The 22,383-nt window shown below is 48.5% G+C and overlaps 1 protein-coding gene across 1 annotated transcript in view; it reads left to right on the top strand.

The window, feature by feature from the left end:
• The window catches only part of SEPSECS (Sep (O-phosphoserine) tRNA:Sec (selenocysteine) tRNA synthase), a 36,776-nt gene extending 31,835 nt beyond the window's left edge, over positions 1–4,941 (top strand). The window contains exon 11 of the mRNA XM_055326628.1: positions 718–4,941. Coding sequence (XP_055182603.1) covers positions 718–1,021 — 304 coding nt within the window. The 3' untranslated portion in view covers positions 1,022–4,941. The remainder of the gene's footprint in view (positions 1–717) is intronic.
• The last annotated feature ends 17,442 nt before the right edge of the window (positions 4,942–22,383 follow it).

Raw genomic sequence — 22,383 nt, 5'->3', positions numbered from 1 at the left:
GATATTTTTTCCTGGGTCCTTGCTCTAAAACCCTCCATTGTACCACACTGATCAGATAGGTGTAATTCCAGTTTGTTGGTTATTTGAGGTGATACACGGCAATTAGTCAAGGTGGTGGTTTGACTTAGAAATTTCAGTATTCCTGGGACCCCTGGGTGGCGCAGCGGTTTGGCGCCTGCCTTTGGCCCGGGGCGCAATCCTGGAGACCCGGGTTCGAATCCCACATCGGGCTCCCGGTGCATGGAGCCTGCTTCTCCCTCTGCCTGTGTCTCTGCCTCTCTCTCTCTCTCTCTCTCTCTCTCTCTCTCTCTCTCTCTGTGACTATCATAAAAAAAAAAAATAAAAAAAAAAAGAAATTTCAGTATTCCATTAAAGCATGTATATGTGAAGGTCAGATTCCATACTTAGTACAAAAACAGAAATAATTTTCTTTTTTTCTCTTTCAAGAAGGTACAAAGATATTTATGATTCCTGGAAGTTACAGCTCTTTAATGTTAGATAAGTAAATGGTAATCTCTGGGCAGTACTCCTCTATGTAGAATAGTAGTGTATTGTATCATTTTATTTTAAGCTGCCACAGTCTGTTTTCATAGGTCATGATTTATGGCTGTTTTTAAGCTTCTTAATCAGAAGAAATAAAGCTTAGTAACACAGATATCCATGATATTCTGTTAACATCATCAGACATATGAAATTGCTAAATCTTTTCCCTTTCAGGGTTGTGCCTCTTGGGTCTGTGCAAACCGTGAGTGGCCACACTTTCCGAGGCTTTATGTCACATGCAAATAATTACCCTTGCGCTTACCTCAATGCTGCATCAGCCATTGGAATGAAGACACAGGATGTGGACTTGTTCATCAAGAGACTTGACAAGTGTTTAAAGACAGTAAGAAAAGAACAAAATAAGGAGAGTAACGTATCTGGAGTTGACAATTATGACAAAACTGAAGATGTGGATATAGAAGAAATGGCTTTAAAACTAGATAATGTGCTTTTTGACACGTACCAGAATTCTTCCTGACATTTGAAAGGTTTCTTTTTTATCATTTGAAAAAAGCGATGAGGCTGCAGTGCAAATAAGCAGTTTAAAGATAAGACTTGAGGTTTCGGAATTGAGAATTTCATGGAGAATGGGTCAAGGATAGAATGTGGGCTGAGCGAGCCATTGAGGACTGTTAGGTTCTTTTACTCTTAGACTGCCTCAATCATTATGACCCTTAACAGATAAAATACAATTAGGATTTTTTCTAATTGTTAGAATATTTGTCAATTAAACATGATTCAGATAATTCTTACTAATGTGACAGTCAAATTACTTCTAATTCTTTTTGAAATGCTTTCTCCTAACAATACCATTCGCAAATTACTTATGTTTCTGGTCACAGAGAATTTAGAATGATCCAATGCTACTATTTACAAGATGTCGATATGTGTAAGTCATGGTCTGCCTGTGAAATGGACACTTCCCCAGGGAAGCAGAGTCCAGGCATAAGCTTCATTTTTCACTCAGTAGCAGTGGTTCTCAACTGGGGATGATTTGCTTATATCTAAGCAACGTGGAGGGACATTTTTAGTTGTCACAACCTGTGGAATGCTGTTGACATCTAGGGGTGGAGGCCAGGGGTACTACTGCTCAATATCCTGCAGTGGACCAGAAAACTTCCCAGAGCAGAGCCCCAAATCTCAGTAATACTGAGGTCGAGGCATACTACTCTAAACAAACTTCCCAAGTAAAGTTTTCCACGGCAACTTTAGTTGTTCAGTAGTGCTTCAAAGAAGAAAGCTCTACAAATGTTATCAAACTATATAGCGTTAGATTCTTAAGTGATAACCAGGATTACCAGTTCTAAACATGAGATCTTAGGGCATTTGTGCGTTTTTCCCTTTGGGCAGGTGAAAGCTTTATTCCACTGTTTTTGTTTGAAGCAGGCTTTGCATATTGGACATTTTGTTCAGGTGTTGTACATAGCCATTATCAAGAGTGGTTAACCTGGGTATTTTTGAACATATTTTTGCTAGGGAGGTGAAAATGATGTAGTGGGATAAACAGGTGTATTTCCCTCTGCCCACCCCTTCCCCCATCCCCATGCTCACATTCTTAGTCTGATATTCCAGACTTACTGGCTATAACAATTTTTGTTGTTTATTTTTGAGAAATATACTAATGTCTCAAAGCCTGAGGAATTAGTGAAGCTTTTGAGCACACCAAAATGCCAAAGTCCTATTTCTCCATACCTCCTTGGTGGAGCAGTATTCCTATGAGATGCTCCCGGGGATAAAGTGTTTCATAGGCAGATAATTTTGGGCCTTTGTAAACCTGCCTATCAGCATGTTAAAGGCTCTGAGATACCTTGGAAACCAGCTTAAATATGGCCTTAACCAAAGGTGGAACCCTTTTTTTCCAATTAAATACTTACTGACATCCCACTGAACATGCTTTTGAAAACGCTGCAGTTGAGAATGCCACCTCAGTTTCTGGGTTGTGTTTTTCTTTGTTGATTTAGTAATGTAAACCATCTTAAACATGAGCTCCGACAGATACCACTCCTATCAGTGTGTAAGTTAAAATACTGACACTAACCTGACAACTTTGGAAGTCAAGACTGTTCGGATAAAGTACTTAATTATAAATATTGTAAAGGTTACTCTGAAATTATTAAATCTTTGGGGCTCCGATATTTTAGATATCTTTTTTTAATAGCTATAGTAACACATTTCAGAGGTGTAAATCCTGGATTAAAAGGTTATGTGAGGTTTTTTTATATGAATTTGGGACTGAGTTGTAGAACCAATAAAGCCGAAGAGTCCCAGCCATACCTCTGGAGTCTACGAGAGGAAATGAAGCGATGTTGGAAATGTTAAGTGCTGGTGGCACAGCTTACTGTACACATGAGCCAAGATGGTTTTCTAGAACAAGTGATCTATACTGTGTGATCATCATTTAGCTTGAGAAGGCCGGAGCCGAGAGACCAGCAAATGTTTTCTCATCTGCAGTGTATCAGCAGTTCTTGGGCTTCAGCTGCTGAATAGATAATAATTCTAATTGAAGATAAATTACATGAACCCACATGTGAATGATAGATGTGTTGTAACATTTCATTCCTGGTGCATAAAATCAGCTGCAGTTTTTATTATTAGTTCTTTCTTTTCAGAGGTTTTGGAATAACAGCTCTATTCCTGCTGGTTTATATTTGACCTTGAGGTCCTAGAATTCACAAGAGCTTTTGAAGAGGTGCCATAGGTCCTGTATATTCAGGCTTGCCTTCGCTCCTACCCCAGTCTCTTTTTTGCTCACTCTTACCCATTTCCACATGTAACTATAAATAAGTATGTACAATTATTTATTTTAAATTGTTAGTACCAACCAGTAAACCTCATAATTGGCCTTCGTTACTCTTCGACAGTGGCTGGGGAGCAACGGCCTGATGCCTTTTCTGATCAGGACTAAGATGACCTATCTTTATGATCTGACTGCCCTTATTAAAGTTCTCAGGCAGAGTTTTGGAGTTTGGTTTTTAAAGTCATTGGACTGTGGTAGTCTTCCCAGAAAAGAAAATTGAATAACACAAAATATTCTTTAGGTCACTACACAATGTGTCACTTATTCGCTCAGCAGGGAAAGGTGTTTTAAAATCCAGCTCTCAATGTGGCTCTTATGTCCTCTGCTGATGAATTCTCTATCAGGGAATGATATGTGATACCAGCCTTAAGAGCCCAGTGTTCAACTATAAATCTTTCTATTTAGCTTTAAGTATTAGTTGAATGAAGTTATAGAATGTGAATTGTTGAATACAGTTCTGTTCATCCAATAGGCACTTGATACACAGGATGGTAAATTTAAATATAAATTAAGTTTCTACTGATATTTCTCCCCAGCACATAACTTTCCTGTGGTTCTGTTTCTGTAAGCACCAAATCATGACTCTGTCGAGGCCGAAGCTATAGGCTGTGTTTTCATTTGTAGACTATGTGCTTAGGAGAGGCTTTAGGAAAATTTAAATGAAATAAAGACAGTTTGTTTTTTTTTTTTTTAAACCGGTGAGATTACTTCAATCTTGAAATAGCTCAAAAAAAAAAATCTTGAAATAGCTCATTGCGAGAGTAAAATTCTTGTGTCCCTTCAAAGAGGAGAACAGCCGACAGTTGACAGTAATAGCAGCAAACTGGTGAGTCTCATTCGTGTAGCACTCAGAGAAAGATTTTGCACGCATGTACGTTTGGTACACCTAAAACTTGAGTTTTTTCTTCCCATTTCCTAAGATGTGCTAATTTCTCCCAAGCCCTTAGATGGTTGTGTTATGTCTTGCATTCATGAAGTTGACTTTATTTTGGAACTAGGAAATAATCCAGCTTGTGTACATAGAAGCTTGGTCATTTCAGAAGTGTGGTGCCCTCTGAATAATTTGGTAAAAACTGTGAATATGCTATTAGCACTTAAGAAAGAAATTCCTGTAAGCAGCTTTGCCTTTCTGTGACATTGTGTTGATTATATATTCCTTATGGCCACTCTTAATGTACAGGTCTGAGACCTCCCCACTGAGTCTTGTACCTTTCTTCTTGCTTTCCTTCTCCTTTCAGCCATATGGTGTGTACACATGTCAGGTGATGAGTTCAGGGCTAATGAATAGATCTTTATAACATCCCACCTAATACTCAGTTCAATCTAAGGCCTGAGGCAAAATCTCAAAGTGTTTATACGGTCTTGTTTTTATCAAGTGATGTCAACTTGGAACTTTTAGAGAAATGTGAAGACAAGCTATATTTCACTGTAACAATTGTGAGGGGACTTTACCTACTAGAATTGAAGCTCATGTCAGCCTGCTACCCTGTACGTTTACCAAAAGAAAAAGATGTTTCAAAAAAATATTTTTTGGTGTAGACTGTTTAAAAATAAAAGTGAATTATATAATTTATTACATGAAATAAATTTTTAATAAATCATTGACAGTGCATTACATTATTTTACCTAATCATTGCTGCAGATAAAAATCTGAAAGTACAGATAATGAACGTCAAATTATTGCTCATTTTTTGATTCAGTCATCAGTACCAATCAGCAAGAGAAGTCCTATTTACCATGGAAATCATGAGTCATGGGGTTGGGGGCTAGTTTGTTGCTGTTTTTTTTAAAAAGGAAGGAGATGACATTCCAACAACCTTTTGCAAGGGATCTATTGACTATAGAAAGTTGGATGCATAGAATTATTTAATCTTTTCTAAAACACTTTATTGTTTATTTGAAAATAAAATAGTATTACTGCCTTCTTCAGATTTTATTTTTAAATTGTGCTGTTTGAATTTTGCAGGTAGTTCTCATTTGATTTGGAACTGGATCTCTGCACGGGAACTTATTAATAACCGTGTGAGCTCACATATTTAACCTCTGAGTATCGGCCCCGTCATATGTGAAATGGGTACAATCTTACAGGATTGAGGATTGAATGAGATGATAATATATGTAAAGATTTAATCAGTGCCTGGTATAGAACTTCCTGTTAATAACTGCTATGATGCTGTACATGAAGCTCATTTGTACTAGATTTAAATGGAAAGATACTCATTTTCTAGTTAGTTTAGTAGAACTTTTTTGAGGGGGAATCGTCAATGAATTTTGTCCATTCTCCAGTGGAAATTAAAAAGTATGTAGTTGATTTAATTTTATTTATGTATTTTTTATTTATTTATTTTTTTGTTTTTTAAATCTTTTTTTTAATAATAAATTTATTTTTTATTGGTGTTCAATTTGCCAACATACAGAATAACACCCAGTGCTCATCCCGTCGAGTGTGTAGTTGATTTTAGATCTTTTTTTTTACTTTCAGAATTTTTCTATTTTGGTTTCTATGAGTTCCTTTTTGTTTTGCCTTTACACTTGAGAATTGTTTTTAAGAAACAGTAAAGATGATTTACTATTTTATGCACCCGAACTCAGATCACAGCTCAGGAGAGTCGTACAGAAATAGTTCCTGGCACAGTGACTTCACATTGGTTGTATTATCGGACCAAAGTTTTTGGTGTAGCCAGCAGACCAGTGAGCAGAGCAGTTGATCATATTCAGCCCTATTCTTAGATGACTCTACACATTCAGTAGAATGACTAATGACTCCCAAATTTACATCTTTTAGTAGACCTCTTCCCTCAACTCCGCAATTGTAAGAAACCGTCGATCACTTCTTGGGTGTCCGTCTGTTGAACATTGATCTTCCTCATGCCGAGGGCGATCCCTTGATCTTTTCCCCAGAAAACCTGTGAATATGTCTTTTCCCCAGAAAACCTGTGACTATGCACAGGTCTGAGGCTACCCGCAGCCTTCCCCTACTCAGTTGAATATGTTTCTTTCAATTACTGTTTCTTTCAATTACTTAGTTCAAAAACCGTGGAGTTATCTTCTGTTCCTCTCTTTCTAACATTCTGTGTCTTACCCATCAAAAAATCATATCGGATCTACCTTTAAAAAATTATCCAGAATCAAACCACTACTCACCTTCTCCTCTGCTAGCAGCCCCACCTGAACTGTCAGTGTTTCCCGTCTGGATTATTGCAGTACGCCCCCTCTCTGTGTCCTCCTGCCATCAAAGAGGGGGGCAGTACGCCACCTGTCTTCTATCCATGCCCCTTTGTAATCTATTGGGAATATAATATCCAGGGGGATCCTTTTAAGGCATGGATCCTATCAGCTGTCTGCTCAGACTCTTGCAGTGTGAGTACACCCAGTATACTCATGCTAGTGGGCATAAGCCAAAGTCCTTGCTGTCTCCAAAGTTCAACAGCATGTGGCCAACCGACCCCTGCCTCCCTTACTTTTCTGGCCCTTCTTCTTACTCTTTACCTTTGTCTCCACCCTCTGCTCCGGCCTAACTGGCCGTCTTGCTGTTCCTCAAACGCTATGGGTGCGCGTTGCCTCAGAGCCTTGGTTCCAGACATCTATGCCCCGTCCACCCGCCCGGGAACACCCCAGCCCAGATCCTTGGCTAAATGCCTCCCCGGCTTCGTGTTTTTAATCAAAATTTTCCTTTTCAGTGATGTCTACCTAGATTATCCTTTTAATTCTTTAAAATTTTTATTTATTTTTAAAAAAGACTTTGAGTAGAGAGCACACACATGAGCAGCAGGGGGTGGGGCGGAGGGAGAGGGAGAAGCAGACTCCTCCCTGAGCAGGGAGCCCAACCTGGGGCTGGATCGCAGGACCCTGAGATCATGACCTAAGCCAAAGGCAGATGCCCCTACACTATTCCTTTTTAATATCCTGGTTATCTCCGCCACTGTAACAGCATCTAAATATCGTCTTAAAACCAAGAACAAAGCCTCAGTTTTACCGTACTTAATCTCCTGAGGTTCTTGTTAAAATGCAGATTTGAAATCAGTAGGTCTGGGGTGAAGCCAGCATTTCTAGCAAACCCCGACGTGATACTGATCCCTCGGGCCACACACAAGGAGCAGAGGTCCGGCACACTACGAAGTTCACATATTTATTGTGTCCTCCTGTTTGTCTCTCTCCCTCTGGCTAGAGCGTGGGCTCCACTAGAGCAGGATCTTTGTTTTGTCCACTCATGTATCCCAAGCACCTCGAGAGCCCCTGGCACGTGACAGACGCTCAAATATTTGTTGTAGGAATGATTCCGTGGGCACTGCTAAATATTTATATATATGAAATCCCATCATGTCTGATTGGAGCTATTCTGCAGTTTTCCACCAGTTTTAGAACAGAGCTCCCAAATTCCTATTAGTTATGGCAGACACAGAGGTACCGCTCGGACCCCCCTTCCAGAGAGGACTTGCTACCCAGCTGCAGGGAGCATGTGCTTCGCTGACCGCCTCCCTGCCCTGAGCTCCTTCAAGTTTAGCTCAAACCTCAGTTTTTGAGCCAAAGTCACCCCCTTGGTCAATTTCCGAGCAAGGCAGCGTGGTGCCAGGCCTGGTACCAGGGCCTGAAGGATCCCTCGAACGGGCTGTCTCTGCTTCAGAGCCCCTCACGGGGCTGGCTCGACTTGGGGTCGGCATCGCAGTCCGACGGCTCCCCCTGCCCCAGCCTGCCTCCCCGCACGTCTTTACAGGCGTTCCTCCCCGTAAGCCTCCGGTACTCTTAGGTACAGAGGGAGGCACGTGGCTGCTTCCCAGAGAATCCAGCTTACGCCACCTGTGGCCACCTGTGGCCTCCAGGGTGGGCCCTACTCGCCTGCCTACCTTTCCCACCTGCTGCCTCTCCCGCGCGCCTTCTCCCTTGCTCTAAAGAGACCGGCCGAATCCCAAAGGCATCTACTTACTACTATTTAAATAATACCGATGCATAGTATAGTTCGTTAGGCTAATTGCTCTTTCTTTTGTTGGCCGTCACAGATTCTTACGTTGTCTTAGTCTGGCATCGTCTGTTAGCTGTGTCATGACTTAAAATACTGATTTAATGTTTCTGAGGGTGTGGCAAGACGTCATAATTTGGCACAGCTTCCATGAGTGGTCCGTATTCTGCGAGAGACCTAAATCACCCACCAGCCAACTTTCAGGAAGAGTTTCTTTGAGGCGTGTCGTGGCTCTGAAGTAAGTAAAAGGCAGACTTCACCTGGGCCTCGCGGCCTCGCACAAGTCACTTTTGACTCCTCTGTGAAATGGGGACAAAAATATCGAAAGGGGTTAATAAAGATCGCATTAAATCATGGATATGAATCACCTAGCCAAGAGAATGACGAACAGCAAGTGCTCTGATAGTAGCTATTTTTACATGGTGGTTCTCAAAAAAAATGCGAAGTATCTTCCATAAAGTAGCACCAAAACCAGTCATCGTAAAATACAGCTGTGTCAATCGGCCCAATCTTTATGAAGCCCTATTAGGTCAGATGAAGAAAAAGAACACTGAGACCAGAACTGCGCTCAGAGTCTCGGTTCAAGCGGCCTCTTTGTTGTGCTTTGCCCACTTCCTTCCTTGCTTTTTGCTTCCGCCCAACTTGCCGCTGTTGGAGTCGTGGCTCTTGTCTGTTTTCTCCTGTTAAAATGCAGATACAGGGCAGCCCGTGGGGGGCTCAGCGGTTTAGTGCCGCCTTCAGCCCAGGGCCTGATCCTGGGGACCCAGGATCGAGTCCCGCACCGGGCTCCCTGCATGGAGCCTGCTTCTCCCTCTGCCTGTGTCTCTGCCTCTCTCTCTCTCTCTCTCTCTGTCTCTCATGAATAAATAAATAAAAATCTTAAAATAAAATGCAGATACATCGGGGCGCCCGGGTGGCTCCGTCAGTTAGGCGTCTGACTCTTGATTCTGCTCAGGTCCTGATCTTGGGCGGGGGCGGGGGGAAGGAGCCCCACATCAGCTCTGCACTAAGCATGGAGCCTGCTTGAGATTCTCTCTCCCTCTCCCTCTGCTCCTCCCACTGCATGTGCACGCGCGCTCTCAAAATAAATAAAATCTTAAACGGAAAGTAAAATACAGATACATCAAGAAGTTGACAGCTGCTATTTATTCTTGTCAGTTAGCATCATCTTGGTGTAGATGAGTTTATCACTTGTTTCCCTAGGAGTGGGTTAATTTATTTTTTAAAGACTTTATTTATTTACTTGGGAGAGAGAGAGAGCACAAGCAGAGGGAGCGGCAGGCAGAGGGAAAGGGAGAAGCAGGCTCCCCGCTGAGCAGGGAGGCCCATGTGGGGCTCGATCCCAGGACCCTGAGATCATGCCTGAGCTGAAGACAGACTCTTGATTGACTGAGCCACCCAGAAGCCCCCGGAGCAGGTTATTTAAAACAAAGACAAAAAAAAAAGTTTTATTATAGAAAATTTTAAGTATGTATAAGAGCAGAGAGAATGAAGCCTGTATCTATCACTCAGCTTTGACACTTAACAACTTGCGTCTCATTTTGTGTCCCCAACACCACCTTATTTTAATCAAATCTCAGGCATCACTTCATGGACATCTCATTTCGATATGTATCTCCAAAGTAAAGGACTCTTTAAAAAAAGAAGTCACGATACACCATTATCACAGTTTTTAAAAACTTGTAATATCTTGATATCATCAAATATGCTGTCGGTGCCCATTTTTCTAATTACCTTTCTTTTTACACTTGAGTCAGGATCCAAATAAGGTTTCCTAGGGGTAGGGACGCCTGGGTGGCTCAGCGGTTGAGCATCTGCCTTTGGCTCAGGGTGTGATCCCGGGGTCCTGGGATCGAGTCCCACATTGGGCTCCCTGCAGGGGGCCTGCTCCTCCTTCTGCTTGTGTCTCTGCCTCTCTCTCTCTCTCTGAATAAATAAAAATCTAAAAAAAAAAAGAGATTTCCTAAGGATAGATTTTAGTGGAAAAAGGCAAAGAGGTGAGAAGCAGCTCGAGATGCCAGTGAAAGTGCAGTCAGTGCAGAGAGGAGATGCGAAACGCTCGAGACGGTGTTTTCTAACAGCTTTTCTTTTCTTAAAAAGATTTTATTTATTCCTTCCTGAGAGACACACACGGGCCTTGGGGGGCCTTGGAGGGCTGGAGCGGACGAGACGCTGAGAGGGGCGCTTCTGCTCTCCCCGACCCCAAACGGGTCCCTCACACCACACAGGCAGAGAGGACTTTCAGCTAGGAAGCCGGGCGGGGGGCCCCAAACAGCGGAACCAAGCCCCCGAGCCCCCCTCTGCTTGGAGAGGTTAACCTGGAGACGTGACGGAGCCCCCCAGCCCCGCCGCCCCCCACTGAGCAGAGAGTCGCACTGGCCCGCGGATCGCCCGCGGACAGCCGCCCCCGGGGCAGGGCCAGGGCTGCAGCGCGTGGAGAGCAAACCCTTTGCAAGGTAAAAAGTGGATTCGGAGAACATTTTCGCAGCTTTCGGGTAAACCTTCATTTCCCTGTAAAATGCACGGAGGTCTGTTTCTTCAGCTTCCCCTGGCTGCTCCCACCATGTCCACTGTATGTCCCGTTCGCCAGTGACTCCAACCTTCCCGGGTGTGGGGGGACAGGGGGGTGGGGGGGGGGCAGGAACCTTTGGCACAGCGACCCCGGAACTTTCCGAAGACCAGTAAAAATACTCTCTGATTTCAATCTACCAATTATAAGCACACAGACCTTTCAACATTAGGAAATTCAGCATTTTGGGTTTTGGTGGGATTTTTTTTGGGGGGGGTTGCATTTATGTTCGCTATTTCCCATTTATTCCCATCTATTTGACATAAGAGTATATCGGGGCCGATACTTGGTTTATGCTGTTCCCCAGGAAAAAAAAAAAGGAGAGGGGGGAAAAAAAGGAAAACTGACAACCCACCAGACTGCTTCTATAGCCGTCCCCACGGAGCCCGGCGCTTCCTAGGCGTGAAATTGACTGACGCACGGAAAGGCAGCAGGTGCGGGGCCACATGCCACTTGCCGCCCTTTTTTTTTTTCCCCAGCGTGTGTTTATAATCAGTAAATGGCTGTGGCTGTTTGAACGGCCCCTAATACTGATGGAGAGCGGACGCCTTTATAACTTGAACTTGGATTGCCACGCAGATGGTGGAAATAAACCTCCAATTCTACGCACGGTTTTGTCTGCCTCTCGGTTTTAAAAGATCGGCCGAGTGTCAGGCGTGCACAGTGCCAGCGGCTGGGGGACCTGGGGGCTGGGCATGGGGCCGGGGGGCGCGGGGGAGGCCGGCCGAGCAGGGCTGCTGTTGGGCTCCAGCCTGGCCTTTGTGTTGAGAGGCTGCAGGACAGCAGGGTTCCTGTAAAGGGGGGGCTCACGGCAGCCGTGGACCCCACCCCGGGGCCTCCCTGGACCCGACCCCGGAGTTAGCCGGCAGCGGCTCCGAATACCCCTTCAACGTGTGACTCAGGGCCTCGCCTTCTGTACCGCGGAACCACCCGAACCCAAGAGACGTGCTGAGACTCCTGCTGCACTTTCTTCCCCACCTTTCACTCGCTTAGACACCTTGGAAAAATGGGGTCGATTCGGCCCAGGGCTGGTGGCATCAGATCCCACTTCTCCCTGCGGGCCCCTCGGATCGCCTCCTTTCTGCCGGAGGAGGGGGGGCCTTGATGCATCAAACTTCCCTCCATGCCCTCGGCACGTGGGGGGGCCTCGGCAGGTACGGGGTGAACCAATGACCCACGAACTTGCTCGCGCTGTAGAAATAGGCAACACGGTTTACTGTTGGGCTCCTCTAGGGATACTCGTTTTAACGAGTTTGGAATGAAGACCCACGTGGATTCCTGCCCCGCGTGGCGACCCAGGGAGCAGAAAGACCAGGGCGAGTTTGGGGTGGAGATGCCCTGGGCAGGAAGCCCACATCTTGGGACGACGGCCAGGCCGGGGCAGGGGCACCGGCCTCCGACGTGAACGCTGCCGGGTGGATTCGAGTGCCAGGCCACACAAACCAGGGCGTGAGCCAGGGGCACGGGGTTGATGACAAAGGCCATTTCGTGCAGGCTTGGATTTAATTATTGATGAATCGTGTGCAGAAGCAAAGTCGAATTTCCCTCCAGCCCCTGCCCCTCCGCCCCACCGGCTTATTTCCCTCCTACCAACCTCCTTCCTCTGAATCAAATGCTGCAGTGATCCCTCTCATTTCTACAGAGTGCTTTCCAGATTACAGGAATGCGTTCACATCCATTATTGTATTTTCATCTTCTGACGGTCTTCAGAGCCAGGCAGGGCGTCGTGATGATCCTTATTTATTTTTTATTTTTATTTTTTGAGAGAGAGAGGGTGAGAAGAGGGGCAGAGGGAGAGGGAAAAGAGTCGAGCAGACTCCTCGCCCAGCTCAGAGCCCGACCAGGATTCGCTCTCACCACCCTGAGATCATGACCTGAGCCGAAATCGAGAGGCGCACGCCTAACCGACTGAGCCACCCACCCCGGCGCCCCGGGATGACCCTTATTTTGCCGTGAAGCCCAAGAGAAGTTTGACGACTCAGGTGTCTCGTCTGGCCTCATTCCGAGGGTAGGGCCTTCGAAACCCAGGGCTGTGGGCCCGGCCTCAGAGCTTTCCTGGAAACTTGGCAATAAGGGTTTCAGACAGAATCACGCGACAGGGGCCGGCGCTCTTCTCCTGTCAAGAACCGGGTAGTAAATATTTTAGGCTTTGCAGGCCATACGGCCCCTGCCGTAATTACTCGAAAGCAGCCACAGACAATATGTAAATGACGGGCCTGGCTGTGTTCCAATAACACTTTATTTATGGACACTGAAATTTGAATTTCAGATAATTTTCACGAGTTGTGAAATATCGGTCTTCTTTGGATTCCCCCCCCACCAGTCACTTAAAAGTGTAAGACCTATTCTTAGCTTGTGAGCTGTACAAAACCCAAGGGGGCCGCTCGGATCTCGCTCTGGGCCGTGGTGGGCCGATGCGCGTCGAGAGCCGGTTCGCGAGACGCGTGTCATTTGGGGCAGGCGATCTCGACAAGCCTCAGCATCAACTACAAGGTGGGGAAGGTGACGACACCTCCCCGCAGGGACGGAGTGACGAGATCTAAGGACTGTGAAGCATTCGGGGTCACGCTTGCTAGGAGTCCGCCCTTGGTAGACGGGAGGTGGGTGCCCTCCACGGTGCTGCTACGTTCTGGGGAGTAGTTCATCCTGCCTGAATGTTCTGGGCTCTTTCAAACCACCTCAGCCTTTTCTGCACCTGGTGCTGATGAAAAATTGTGCATTGAAGACAAATCCAGACATGCCCACAGGGCAGAAATACTTTTTTTTTTAAAACCACAGATATGCCCTTAAAAATAATCTCATCACTGATGGAAAAAAAAAAAAGGCTCAAACGAAATGAGTACAGGCTGCCCATTGGGTGTCCCGCCCCGAAATCAGGATAAGCAGTTTCTGTGTTCTGGCCTTAATTTCCTCATCTGTAAAATGGGGTAATAGCAATAGTCTCCACCTCGTAGGATGGAGATCAAGTAGGATAATAGGTGTGCGGGGCACAGGCTGGTGCTCTGCTTGGGGTGAGCGCTCTTCCAGAGCAGATGAACTCCCTGCCCCGTCCCTCGTCAGTGCCCACCTCCAAGCCAGGCTCTGAAGAGGCCAGTGTTGGTGTGGACGGTGGTTGGGTGGTGGTGGGGGGGGGTTGTCTGTTAGCCAAATATGCACCCCTGGTCCCTGAGGACAGAGATGGCCAGAACTTTGGAAACAGCCCTCTGAGCCTGTCACCCGGAGAATTCAGACCCAGGCCAGGGGGCACGTCCCTAGGGCTCTGGTGTCACCGATGAGACTGGGGGTGGAGGCCAGAAGGCGCCTGGGAGCTCAGTGAGCTACTGAGAGGCTGAGTCCGGGAAAAGGCCCTGGGCCTGTGTGCTCAGCCTAGGATGGCCCGGGATGGCCTGGGATGAGTCTGGGATGGCTTGGGATGGCCTAGGATGAGCCTGGGATGGCCCAGAATGAGATTGGGATGGCCGGGGTTGGCCCGAGATGAGTCTAAGATGGACCGGGATGAGCCGGGATGGCCCAGGATGGCTGGGGATGGCCCAGAATGAGTCTGGGATGGTCCAGGATACCCCCCGGATAGCCCAAGATGAGCCTGGGATGGCCCAAGATGGCCTGGGATGGCCCAGGATGATCCGGGATGAGCCCAGGATGGCCCAGGGGCTAGGATGAGCCTGTGATGGCCTGGGATGGTCCTATATAATAAGCCTGGGATGGCCCAGGATAGCCCAGGATGAGCTGGGATGAGCCCAGAATGGCCTGGGATGGCCCAGGCTGCCCAGGATGAGTCTGGGATGGCCTGGAATGAGACTGGGATGGCCTGGGATGATCCTGGGATGGCCCAGAGTGGGCTGGGATGAGCCTGGGATGGCCCAGGATGGCCGGGGATGGACTGAGATGAGTCTGAGTTTGTCTGGGTTGACAAAGGATGGCCGGAGACAGCCCGGGATGAGTCTGGGATGGCCCGGGATGAGTTGGGATGGCCCAGGATGAGTCTGGGATGGCCTAGGATGGCTCAGGATGGCCTGGGATGGCCCGAGATAAGTCTGGGATGGTCCAGGATGGCCCAAGATGGCCTGGGATGGCCCTAGTGTGGCTCCCGGCCCTCCCCTTTCAGAAGCAGATGCTTGTGGCTCAGCACCTGTTTCTGGAATCCTCTAGAGACCAGCCTTGTCAGGTGACCCAGGGATGACGCAAGGCCCAGAGGTGAGAGCAGAGCTCTGGGGACCCAGGAGACCAAGTGGAGTGTGTGCACTCCTGGCCCCGGGGCTCCCCGTTCGTCAGCAGGATGTCCACCCGCCCGTGCCCACAGGCCCCCTGGCGCTCCCGCCAACCACGCTGCAGATGCCAGCTTTGCCTCCGTGCCAGCAGTTGGGGAGAGCCCTCGGTCACCAAGTAGATGAGGGCTGGGCTGAAGGGCCAATGGGGAAGGTCGGCTCGCGGCCATGCCCACACCACCCCACAGCCTCAGTGTCACCTCTCCTGCGCCCAGGGATTGCCCTGGCAGTGATTTGGGGGGACCTCACTTATGGGAAGGAGGGGGGATGCCACAGCCCGAATGCTGGCTGCCTCTGCCCTGCTCAGCCCTCTCCCCGAGCCTGCGTCCTCCCTTCTGACTCTGACTCAGTCACTGCTCATAGCCCGGTCTTCACAAATTATAGGTCCACTGGCCTCCAGCCCCAGGGGTTCCGCCGGGCATGGATGCAAGAGCCCCCACCCCCGTATCTATCTGTCTAAGATTGAGCACTGGCTGGGGACTGCTAGCTTCTTTCCCCCTCTCCCTTAGAACCTCAGCTTTACCTGGGAAGAGTGGCACCCTTCCAATGAATTGAGCTCCCAGCCTGCTTTGGTGTCAGGAGGTGTAACCACACACAGAAAGGTCAGGCCAGTGAGCAGTCAGCGCAGTTATCGCGTGGGACTGTTTCCACAAAAGGGAAGCAATTCCCGTTTTTGTGCTTCCTTATTCCTAACACAGAATTCAGATGTGACGGCTGGAGCTCAAGCAACCATCCTGAGCCACGAAGTGGCCAAGCCTGGTGGAGTAGCTGGGTAGGAGTCTGGGCCTGTGACGACGACGACAGCGTCACAAAACTCTCCCTGGGCCACACCCTTCCAGGCATTTTTTGTAAGAGGCGGATAAACGGCTCCCTTCGGAAACGACTACTGTCATGATCACTTGCTACCTAGCCAAACCCGATCTAAACGGACACGAGTGCTCCCCCAATGCCAGACCCTTTTCTGGGTGGGTGGGGGTGACCCAGCAGCGAGGATCGTACACGTGGCACACGCCCTGTGCCCTCACATCCTAGCAGAGAGAGGCCTGTAAATGAGGAAACACAATAATCCCAGGAAATAATGGGTGCCACGAAGCAAAGAGGACAAGGTAATATTGAGTGTGGCCCAGTTCTAAGCTGGTCCCATGTGGTCACCGATTTAATTTTCGTGTCAATTCTGTGAAGAAGGGACCATTATAATCCCCATCTAAGAGGTGCGGGAATCAGAGGCATGATAAGAAGATAAAATTGCCTGCATAAGACACACGGCCAGCGAGTGGATGAAGTGGCACGCGGACCCTGGCGATCGGCCTCCGAGCCCGCACCCCAACGCTGCACCCTGCTGTCCCCTAACAGGCTCTTGGGAGAACGTGTGGCTTGGGAACTGCCGCTCAGCTGGTCCTGATACCAATGTCGTCCCTCGTCAGGTGCAGCCTTTTCAGCCTGCTGGTTCTGGGGCATGAGACTTCTGAAGAGGAGGTTCCCCCAACCCCGGGCCAGCACCCCCAGAGCCCCAGGTGGAGTCGGCACGTCCTTTCTAATCTGCACTACCTGTCTGTCTCCCATTGCACTCTAGAGGTGGCAAGTGAGTCACAGATGCTGGCCCAGATGCAGGGAGGGGGCACGGACCTCCGCCTTTCCCCGTGGGAGTGTCAGGGAACATGTAGACGTGCTTGAAACCACCCCATGGGTCAGTAAGGTGAGCACCAGGAATGGTCACACCGGCTGGTGGGGGCGGGGGTGGGGTTGGGGGGGCAGAGCCCTGGGAAGTGAGCAGAGCACAGATGTGACGGCTGGAGCTCACGCAACCAACTTGGACCATGAGGGCTCCGCAGGGAGACACCAGGAGCGAAGATCACGGCACAGACTATAGGGATGTGTGTAGCCAGTCTTTCCAGAACCTGACCTGACATGGACTAGAAGCTGAGAAGGCCTTGGTGCCACCCTGGGCATCAATCCCCGCACCCCGTGTTGGCTGGGTCCCCTCCCTGAAGGACCTGTGAACTGCCAATCATCACACCGGCTAGCTTGATAAGAATAGACGGGCTGCAGCCTGCACAGATGTGCCCCGGTCGCGGGTTGTCCGCCCCAGGCAGGGCCAGTTGTCGCGGTCTACCAGCCCCAGGGAGGCGAGATCACTCATGGATAGGCTGGTGGGAAGGCCGAGGACGCTTGGAGGAAGTGGTTCTGAGATCAACCTACCTCTACAGGGACCAGCCCTAGACCCAGGATAACCTTCTAAGGACAGTCCCTGGAGGGTCCCCCCGAAACTGTGGAATTGCCCGAGGTGTGGGGAGTGTGGACCCATGCGGGAGAAGCTTGGGGCCTTGCTCCAGACGTCTTCCAAGCCCGCCACCCCCCATCACCCCACCTCCGACCTACCGCCTAGGCAACAGTGGGCCCCCGGCTCCAAGAATATCACTGGGTGGTTCACGGAGCAGCAGACGCAGGAGTGGTTGCTCTATACTGAGGACCTCGGCTTTTCATGTATGATCATGCGCCATCTGGCTTCATCTCTGCCGCAATCCTACAAGAGAAATCCTTATTCCCTTTTCTACGCAGGGGGATACTGAAATCCAGAAAGATTAAGTCACAAAGCCTAAGGTCGCAAAGCAGGTGGCAAGGACAAGACTGAAAGCCAAACCTGCCTGGCCCTGAACTTTATTCTCCTCCCTCTTGCCCCATCCTAACCCTCACCCCTTGAAGAGGTGGAGGGATGAGCCTGGATCGGCTTTGCGAGCCTTGAGCGACAGCAGAGCTATGTGGGCAGCTGCCTCAACGGGGCGAGAATGAGCCCAGCCAGGCTCAAGGGCAAATCCTGTAGGAAGGGGGCCTTCTCCACGCTTAGTAGGTCCTCGGAGTTGCCCTGGGGGCTCAGACGCTGTAGACCATCCAGCTTGGGACAGCTGGGCCCTGGGAAGACGTCTGTAGGATGTTTTCCCAGGGAAATATGGTTTATTAGGGAGGGGAGGACGGGGGAGGAGTCTGGAACTAAAGGAAAGATTTGAGTTTCATTGAGAAGACTTCTGTCCCTGCCTCTTTTCTTTGGATTGAGAACAAAGCTCTGCCTTTTTATATACTTTGAACAAATGGTTTGTTCGATAGGTTCCCCGGAAAGCCCGCCCCAAGCACACGTAGCCCGTGACCTTAGAACACAGAGACAGGGGAGCGCTCTCTCTGCCCGAGGACTCCCCGCTTCTTGGAAATGAGAAGTGTGAGCAGAGATTTGTATCTCGGCTTGGCTTTTGTTCTTTTACAGAGCCACACTCTGTGAACATCATCCCAGGGCCGAATCCTGTGAAAATCTGAAATTTAAGAAAATCTGAAGTTTAAGAAAATCTGACTTGGGGCACCTGGGTGGCTCGGTGGGTTACGCGTGTGCCTTTGGCTCAGGTCATGATCCCTGGGTCTTGGGATTGGCCCCACATCGGGGTTCCCTGCTCAGCGGGGAGCCTGCTTCTCCCTCTCCCTCTGCCCCTCCCCTTGTTTGTGCTCTCTCTTTCTCTCAAATAAATAAAAAATTATATATATTTTAAAGCTGACTTGAATGTAGGGCTCTTTTTAGCCTTCATTTATTCCACTTTATGTGAATATTCATCCATTTTCGCTCCGGAGAAATCCATGTGTTTGCATACAGGATGCTGCTACCCCATATGAACTATGCCCCCTGGTATCTTGTTTTATTTTTTTTTTTCTTCAGCTAAGACAGCAGAATCATGATTTATTATACAGGCGTGACAGGTCGCCGCAAATGAAAACAGAACTACTCCTGAAAGTCACAGGTCCAGGGAAAAGGACCCAAAGGGACCTATTGCTCTGGTACGTGCAAGGTGGGTTTCTCCAAGGTGGTCATTGCGGTCGGATGGTGATGGATGTCCTCAATCCATTGCATCAACGTTCTAGAAAGTAGGCGCGCAGCCCCTGGCCTCTGGCCTTCCTTATTTCCGCGCCTGTGGCTTCCACGGCCACACAGGCCAGCGACTTACTTGGAACTCTGCGTCCCCTTGCTTCTTCCCCGCCAAGCCTGGGCATCCACTCCTTCCTCCCCTGGGCTCGCATGGTTTCCGAGAAGATGGCCCAAAGGCAGAGAGGGCCATTGTATCTTCCTCAAAACCCCGAAATTCTGAGTATGGAAAACATCTGGTCCCAAGAGGATCAGAAATGGAATTGTGGATCCCCATCAGAAAAGTGGCTGACCACCGCTCTTCTGACCCTTCTCTCCTTCCCTCTTTGTCCTTCCTTTTTACCACCCTCCCCTCCACCTTTACAAAATATCCTGTCGCTTCTTTCCCTCCCCTTTCTACTTTTCCATCTTCCTGGTTCTTTGGCCCTCCCCTCCCCTCCCATGCACACCAGCACCCACACACCCACCCACCCAAGAGGCCCGCACTGGGCCAGGCATGGTCATGCAGGTCCCGCTGACTGAGCGGGCGTGGGCTGACTTCGGCCAGGAGGCAAGTATGGGGGTGCATGGGAGCGTGGGGGAGGAGTACCTCCCCCAGTCTGGGGGGCGGGGGATGGAGCCCACGTGGGAGGCTCGTAGGTGCTTCATTCCCCACCCCTATCTTCACAGAAAAAAAAAATTCTCAGAAAAAAAAATCACTTGGCAGCCCTAAAAAAAAATAATTTAAATAAAAGAGAGAGAGTATCCGTGCAATAAGAGGACTGGCTCTTTATTCAGCTACCACTACCCGACTCACCCCCACCTTGCACCCGAGCTCACCACGAATACGCACGCTAGCGTGATACTCTTTGCAGCCCCGACTCCGCACCAGCCCCTGGCCTCCTCTTCTGCCAGGAAGCTCCCCACCCCCCAGCCCGACTCTTCTGTAGACCATCGTCGGGGCCTTGGGGAAGGCTTCCTGAGAAGGGGGGTACCTAAGTGGGGGGGTCAGAGGATCCTGTTGGCTGGGATGGCCATCGTCCGTCTTTACTGTTTGACATTCAGTGTAGTACTTTGCTAGGGCTCCTGTAACCAGGTGCCACAAAGGGGGCCCTTTACACAACAGAAACGTGCCGTCTCCCAACTGGAGGCTGGAAGTCCAAGACCAGGTGTCGGCTGGGTGGGTTCCTTCTGAGGCCGTGAGGGAGAACCTGTTCCGTGCCCCACTCCCAGCTTCCGGTGCTTTGCTGGCAACCCTTCACACTCCTTGGCCTCCGACATGTCACCCTGACCCCTGTCTTCACCTTTATGCCCCCTCATGGTGTTTGTCCTGTGTATGTCTGTGTCCAAACTTCCTCTCCTTAGAAGCACACCGGTCATGTTGGATGAACGTCTGCCCCCCTCCAGCATGGCCTTGTCTTAACTAATCACCTCTGCGATGACCCTGTTTCCAAACAAGGTGGGTCACCTTGTGCAACACTGGGGTTGGGACTTCAACGTATGCATTGTAGAGGGACGCAATTCAACCTGTAACATCAAGTCTTTCCTTGTGGCCAATGTTTCCAGAGAGGACACTTCAGTCCTGCCACCATCTTCGCCTGGGGCTGTGGCTCCTGAAGAGACTGATGGGGAATGAGGCAGGAGGCAGAAGAGGAGCCTCATTGGTGAGGCTTCCACAAAGGTGGGTCCATTCAGGGCTCCTAGGGCCACCTGAACAGGCTTTGTAAACTACTCACCAGATTAAAAAGAAAAAAAATTTAACAGAAAACAGAGAATCATCTCCCACGATCCCATCCTACCATAAAGCTAAGTTCAGAAAAGGTGACATAGAAGGGACAGATCAGTGTAGCGTAGTGGTCAGGACATGGGTTTGGACACCAGCTCTGCCACTGAGCTGTGTGACCTTGGCGAAATTACTCACCGGCTCTGGGCTTCAGTTCCTTCATCTGCATGACCAGGTTAATAGCTGTACCTTCTTCACCGAGTTGTTAGAAGAATCACTTGGGAGCCCGTCAGTAAAGTCCCGGGGACACTGTCCAACACACTGTATGTTCCTCAGCAGATGTCGGTGTCATGACACAGAATGTGAGCGTGTGTGGAAGCCCAGAACAGACCATGATGGCACTTAGTTTGCTCCTAGCTTCCTCAGAGGCTGACCTTTAAATGATCGTTCAGGGAACGAGTGAACGGATTCTTAAGACCAGGAAGAGAGTGAAAGCATACGGAGCTACTTTAGGGCCACTCCCAAGGCTCAGCTCAACTACACCCCAGGAACACTGGAAAACTTGCTGAAGTGGCCATACAGCTGCTGCCTGCGTCCAGTGAGGAGTCAAGAGGTAGGGGAGTGGTGGGAGAGAGCCAGGGATGGAAAGGGTTCTCCTAGTCTTTTTTTTTTTTTTTAAGGAGAAAAGGAAAAATTGTAGAGACTCCAGACTGGGGTGATAACAATCCCCTGTAAAATATTAGATAGCTTGGGCTTACGTGGGTTGGAAGAAAGAAGTGATCACCTGGTACTCCTGTGGGTTCACTATAAACAAGTCATGCCAAACCCACTGTATGTCTTTTGGGGATGGGGTTAATGTGGATCTGGGAAATGCTGAAGACTTGGTAAGCCTTGATCTTGTGAGATGTTTATCAGAGACCCTAACAACGGCCTTTTGGGCAAGAGGAGAAATGTGGTCTGACTGTATAGCCCAGCTGGGTTGATTCATCTTCGGTTGTAGACAAAGAATGTTGAATAATGACCAGTTTGAGAGGAAGGTCTTAAGTCTTAGATCCAAACATCTTTTTATTGCATTTTAGAAATAGATACCATGTTCTCCAGCTCTACTCCTATTTTCTGTTTCTTTTTTCCCCCTCTGAACATTATTTTATTCATTTATTTATTATTATTTTTTTAAGATTTTATTTTTTTATTTTAAGATTTTATTTGTTTATTCATGAGAGACCCAGAGAGAAAGAGAGGCAGAGACACAGGCAGAGGGAGCGGCAGGCTCCATGGCCCCTGAACATCGTTTTAAAGTTTTGTTTGTTCATAGAATCATGTTAAAATGGTAACCACAAACATAGGATAAATTTTGGTTTTTTTTCTTCTTAAAATTTCCCCCAATGGTGAAATGTTTCATTAAAATTCAGTTTGGTAATAATTTCACATTTCATATAATACTGAAGTCCCTGAGGCAACTTGCTGATGAAGACCAAAGCTAGTTGGTCAATAAGGCTTCTTTTCTGCCGTTGTTCTTTGAAAAAAAAAATTGCTTAGTACCATGTGGCAGGCACTGTGCTGGGTACAAGAGAATCACAGGGTCAAAAAATCAGAAGGAACCTGAGTTTCTAGACTAAATACAAAGGTCTTTTCCTGATAACACAGAA

The sequence above is a fragment of the Nyctereutes procyonoides genome, unplaced genomic scaffold (assembly GCF_905146905.1).
Source record: "Nyctereutes procyonoides isolate TBG_1078 unplaced genomic scaffold, NYPRO_anot_genome, whole genome shotgun sequence".
NCBI lineage: Eukaryota > Metazoa > Chordata > Mammalia > Carnivora > Canidae > Nyctereutes > Nyctereutes procyonoides.
Note: the sequence above shows the minus strand (reverse complement) of the source record. Positions and strands in the feature narration are given on the sequence as shown.